The sequence below is a fragment of the Echinops telfairi genome, unplaced genomic scaffold (genome assembly GCF_000313985.2).
Source record: "Echinops telfairi isolate 266 unplaced genomic scaffold, ASM31398v2 ScPeMD7_7469;HRSCAF=8507_0, whole genome shotgun sequence".
NCBI lineage: Eukaryota > Metazoa > Chordata > Mammalia > Afrosoricida > Tenrecidae > Echinops > Echinops telfairi.
This window is the reverse complement of record NW_022111372.1, coordinates 88,166,816-88,172,815: the sequence shown is the minus strand read 5'-3', so window position 1 is coordinate 88,172,815 and position 6,000 is coordinate 88,166,816. Positions and strand designations below refer to the sequence as shown.

Below are 6,000 nucleotides of genomic sequence, written 5' to 3'. Positions count from 1 at the left end.
ATTTGCTTATGCACCCATTTGTCTTCAGCAAACGTGTCGGGAAGATGTGCATCCTGTTAATAGTCTTTTATATCTAAAATGGTCCAGTGCAATAAAGATTGTCAGAGTTATTTGACCTTGATTGGCCAAGATAATAATGAACACTTAAATATGTGTTTAACAATCAGATGTACGATGCAAAGTCAAAAGAAAACAAAAACTTAAGTCACATACCCTGTTTTCCCGAAAATAAGATGGTGTCTTATATTAATTTTTGCTTCCGAAGATGCACTGGGTCGTATTTTCTGGGGGTGTCTTATTATTTCATGAAGAATATGGTACACATTTATTGTTTATTGCTTTTTTAAAAGAAACCTCACACTTCCCATCTGCTCCGGCTGTGCTGCGGCAAATAGTGAGCTGCGCGGCGGCGCCCACTGCTACAGTCCAGAGTTACGGTAGCTTTGGGGGGCCTTATTTTTGGGGAGATGCCTTATAGTTCAGCAAGAGACAAAACTCTTAAGTAGGTCTTATTTTCGGGGGATGTCTTTCGGGAAAACAGAGTAGTAGGAAAATTAAAAAAATTAGATACTTGGCCACAGTGGTCTGAGTATTAAGAAATCTTATTTTCTTACAATAATATGGCGGGCTTCAATAATTCTTGGAAAATTGTATTAAAATATGATAGAATTTTTCCACAAGCTTTTTGAGGCCTTTTCATAGGATCACGGAGGTAGGTAAAAGGTTTTCGCATCTTGAGGCTTCTACACATATATGAATAGATTGTATAAAGCAGCTTAATGCCTTATAATTTATTACTTAGAATAGCAGTTATTTTTCTATAACTCCAGATACTTTGCTTCTTCTTAGTTGTTTTTAAACAAAACTCAGAATTATTACCATTTTATCTGCAGTTAGTATTTTCCTCTAAATGGTAATGCTTAAAAAACAATATCCCATTAATATCAGATAACATAATTTTTTCCCTTCATTTATTTGACTTAAGATCTATTGAATGAAATGATGTATCTGATATTTGGCTTTTGTTTGGAATTTTGTTGACATTAAGTATGCTTGCAGGAAAGTGCATAAAGCATAATTGTATAGTTCTATTAATTTTTACAAAGTTGAACCCACTTGTGCATTCAGTCAAGACATAGAACACTAATAAAATTCTAGAAGAGTCGGGTGTGACACCCTTCCCACCTTTTCTCCCTCCACTTCCCTCCCAGAGTAGTTGTAGTACCTGATTTTTGATACTATATATCAATTTATCCTGTTATATGAGGGAACTTCAAAATGTTTGTAGAAAATAGGATTTAAAAAGAAGTAGAGAATTTTTTTTCTTTATAATGCAGAATTTTTTACACGAACTTTTTGAACATCCCTTATACTAGGAGCATATAAAAATAAGTATGTAGATTATTAAAGGTTCATGAGGGAGGGGAGAGCAGGGAGTGAGGGGGAAAAAGGAGAAGCTGATACTAAGGGTTTAAATGGAGAGCAAAATTTTGAGAATGATGAGGCAACGAATGTACAAATGTGCTTGACACAATTGATGTATGTATGGATTGTGATAAGAGTTCTACGAGTCCCCAATAAAATGATTAAAAAAAATAAGTTTGTAGAAATGTCCTCTGCCAAATGTATTTATATATGTGTGGTTTTGCCCTCATTTACCTTCTCATGTCTGTTCAGCACCAGTTATACCTACTCACAGGTACTGTTTGTTATTAGTATGATTACAAAATTGTGTATGTGAGAGCATTGTGCTTTATTCTTGTTTACCTCCCATTGGTTTCATTTGCTTTGATCATGTTGTACTGCCCTCTCCCTTAATTATATATTGCTTTTCCCTTCACCTGTAAATGCGTCCACACTCTAGTCAGGTGCTTAGTCTTTCTTCACCTCTCCTCTCTTGTAACCATCCAAGAAGGATTTTTCCTATGGAAACCTGTTCTTAACTTTTTATAGTTGTGGTCGTATACAGTATTTGTCCTTTTGTGATTGACTTATTTGCTCAGCATAATGTCCTCTAGGTTCATCCTTAGTATTCTTTCTTTATTATTAAGTCTTTTGGTTGTAGAAATCCATTGGCTTCAAAAAATTTATGGAGGTGGATTCAAAAAGTTCACAGGAAAATGCCAGTAAAAGTTAGGTTTATGGAAATTAATACTTTATATCTTTTAATGGTATTTTCCCCACAAACATTTTGAAACCACCTTGTATGTACCATAGTTTATTGATTGATAGATCCTTAGGTTGTTTTTCCATCTTTTTCCTGTTAAGAATAATGCTGTGATGAGCAACTTGTGCACGTTATCTGTTCCTGCCTAGGCTCTGATTTCTCTATCAGGGATCCTCAAACTTTTTATTTATTTATTCTCCACACCCCCCCCCACCAAACTTTTTAAACAGGGGGCCAGTTCACTGTCCCTCAGACCCGTTGGAGGGCCGGACTATAGTTTAAAAATAAACTATGAACCAATTCCTGTGCACACTGCACATAACTTATTTTGAAGTAAAAAACAAAACGGGGCAAAAACACTTGGCGGCTTGGATAAATATCCTCGGCGGGCCGCATGTGGCCCATGGGCCATAGTTTAAGGACCCCTGCTCTAGATTATATATCTTGTATTGGGATTAGCATTTTCAAGGCTCATTCATGTTGTGGCATGTATCAGTACTTGTTTCTTCCAACAGTATTATAAAATACACATAGTACAATAGTTATCACTTAAAGTTTATAAAATCATTGACCTGGAATGTATTGGCAGTGTTATATCACCATCACTATTACCTAATTCCAGAATATTTTCATCACTCCAGTGAAAACCCATATCCATTAAGCAGCCATTCTCAATTCCTCCTCTCTATATCCCTCCTGCCAAACACTAGTCAACATTCTACTTGTAAATTTTCCTATTCTGGAATTCATGTAAATGAAATCATACAGCTTGTGGCTTTTAGTTTCTGATGTCTTTTAGCAAAATATTTTCAAGATCCAGTTAACACGATTAGTTCTTCCTTTTTATGACTGAATGATATCCCATTGTATGGATACACATTTTTGCTTTTCCATTCGTCTCGACTACTTGGGGTGTGCGACTGTTTTATGTGGTGTGGTGTGCTACTATGAACATTTTTGTAGGAACATGTGTTTTTAGTTCTTTTGGATATTTACCTAAGAGTGAAATCGTGGACTCATGTTAATTCTATATTGAACTTATTGAGTAACTGCCAAACTATTTTTCCCAGTGGTTGTACCGTTTTACATTCTGGCAGTAATGTATGAAGAAGACTCCAGTTTCTTAACATTCTTGTCAGCAATTGTTATTGTCTGCCAGTTGGTTATCGTCCTTCTAGATGTGAAATTTCTGATTGGGACAAATGATTTGAGCGTGACTACTAACCTAAAGGTTGGTGTTGAATCTACCCAGCGATGGTAGATTCACACGAAAGGTCTAAGGATTTGTTTTTGTAGAGATTACAGCCAAGAAAACCTGGTCACCATGAGTTGCAGCCAAATCCCCGGCAACATACTTTTTAAAAACGTAATTGCATTGTGGTGCTTTTGCTAGTCATATTTATTTTATTTTAATAAACTCAGTCATTTGTTGTTGTTTTTTGTTTTGTTTTTTTAAACATTTTATTAGGGGCTCATATAACTGTTATCGCAATCCATATACACATCAATTGTGTAAAGCACATTTGTACATCATTCTCAAAACATTTTCTCTCCACTTAAACCCCCGACATTAGGTCCTCATTTTTCCCCTCCCTCCCCGCTCCCCCCAAACTCAGTCATTTGTTAAGTAGACTTTACTGTCTGTGTTTTACTGTTTGCGTTTCTGTGGGATAATTTTTTTTTTAATGCTATTTAGTTCATTCTGACTCAGCAACCCTATGTCCAGTAGGACAGACGCTGCGGATCCCACACCATCCTCAAAGTAGTTCTTTATGTTTGAGCTGGTGCAGTCCCTGTCAAGCAATCTGACTGAGGGGGTTCTTCTTTTTTGTTGCCCTCTGCTTTACCAAGCATGATGTTCTTTTCCAAGGGTGGGCACTCCAGTGGGGTAATACATCTCTGTATTTCCTGTGAACTGGTAGAAATGGTCGTTTTTATATTTTGGCTAATTATTGTGTAGTTGTTTTTGCTGGCACCACATGGTTATCATATTGTAATTGCCACTTTATGTATTGCCTTAGTTTTAGTAAATTGTGTTTACTTGGTCCACTTACTCACTTCCTAATTTGAGTATTTGAAAGTGAATTTCTCCATTAGATAAGCATCTAATAGTAGGTGAGAGTTTACAACGTGAGATCAGCTTCTGTTTAAAGATAATAAAATTACTAGGGTTTTTTTTTTAATGCTTTTTGGTCAGTCTTTACTATTAAGTTTTAAAATAAGCTTTCCGTGTTTTCATTAGTGCCAGCACCACTTTTCTATAATTTATATAGAGTATTTGGATTTATAGCATTCACTAACTGGTTAGCTTACAAAACCATTATTTGTTCCTAAAACCTCTTCCTTGATATAAGTAAAAAATAGTCCTTTCATAAACAAACTGTGATTGCAAGAAAGCATATATCATTATAAACCATCTCTAATTCAATTTAAAGAAGCAGTTGCTTATTTTCTTCCTACATAGCAATTCTAAGCTCTTCCATAAACTAACAGTTAAAATTAACATACCGCATGTAAAACGTTCTTTTAGCATCTTTTTTACTTCTCTGTTACAAACTGTTTTGAATGTATTTAACTTCTGTATTTCAGTGTATTTGTTTATGCTCTTTCCTACACCAGAAAGAGGAGCAGGTAGGATGTTTTGTAATTTTTAGAAGGATTATTCTTGTTTTTAATGAATATTTTTATATAGGTATATCAAGAACCAGCAGAAGAAGAACGAGATGGCAGAAAAAAGAAATATCCTAGTCCCCAGAAGATTCGTTCAGAATCTACTGAACAAAGGTCTGTGTTTATCTTTAATTAGGACAGCTTTTCATTTACTTCCAAAGGTATTAAAAGGAGTCTTTAACATACATACTGACTTTTCTCTCTCAAGTGTTTTACGAAAAAGAATGTCCATGTTAACTTTCTTCTCTCCAACCTTTGTGTTTTCTTTGTCTTACTTTCTATTCCTTTTATAAACAATCATCATTATATGTTTTCCCCAAGAGCTCAGAGGTGGGAGAAAATCTCCTTAGAGAATAAAAATGAACTGTTCCATTTGTTTAGGGGTGCTCAGTATTAAAATTACACATAATAACATACTACAAGGAGGGCAACTTTCATATTGAATTAGCAGTCTTACTATTAATAATTTGGTCTTTGTGTAGAAAAACTTTAATTTTAGCTGTTTTTCTTTACCTGTTCTAAATTTGATATACACACACCCCTTTTCTATATTTTGGGTTCACCTTTCCTTTTCTTTTCTCCTCACCCAGTGTGATTGCATTTCCCTTTTATGTGATGGATTAGAAGATATGTGGTGGTCTCACAGCTTTCTGACAGCATAAACGTGATGAGTTTTGTTGACTCTGAGAAACTGTTTCATCCTACTGATTTGTTTGAAGACTTAGTTTCTATAGCCAATATATGGCTTTTATATCTGTTTATTATAGGACACGTGAGAAAAAAAGAGAAGATGGCAAGTGGAGAGACTATGACCGGTACTATGAGCGGAATGAAATATACCGTGAGAAGTACGACTGGAGAAGAGGCAGGAGTAAGAGCCGGAGTAAAAGCCGAGGCCTGAGTCGAAGTCGAAGCCGAAGTAGGGGGCGCAGCAAAGACCGGGACCTGAATAGGAATGTTGGTGAGTAATGGTGTCATTCTAAAAGATAAATAGTTGCTTTATTTTATATCATGAAGGAGCCTGCAATCTCTTTAAAGGTAAATGTACCTTTAATAATTTGGCACTGTAAAATTGGAACTTTCTCAACAACTGATTATTGAATTTGTTTAAGAGACTAGGCTCAAGCTTCTAGATAGATCCAAAGGAGTTATTCATAAAGTCT

The 6,000-nt window shown here is 35.4% G+C and overlaps 1 protein-coding gene across 1 annotated transcript in view; it reads left to right on the top strand.

Moving 5' to 3' along the window:
- RBM27 (RNA binding motif protein 27) overlaps positions 1-6,000 on the top strand; it is a 100,351-nt gene that overhangs the window by 34,398 nt on the left and 59,953 nt on the right. Inside the window, exons 4-5 of the mRNA XM_045284723.1 lie at positions 4,860-4,951; positions 5,605-5,798. Coding sequence (XP_045140658.1) covers positions 4,860-4,951; positions 5,605-5,798 — 286 coding nt within the window. The remainder of the gene's footprint in view (positions 1-4,859; positions 4,952-5,604; positions 5,799-6,000) is intronic.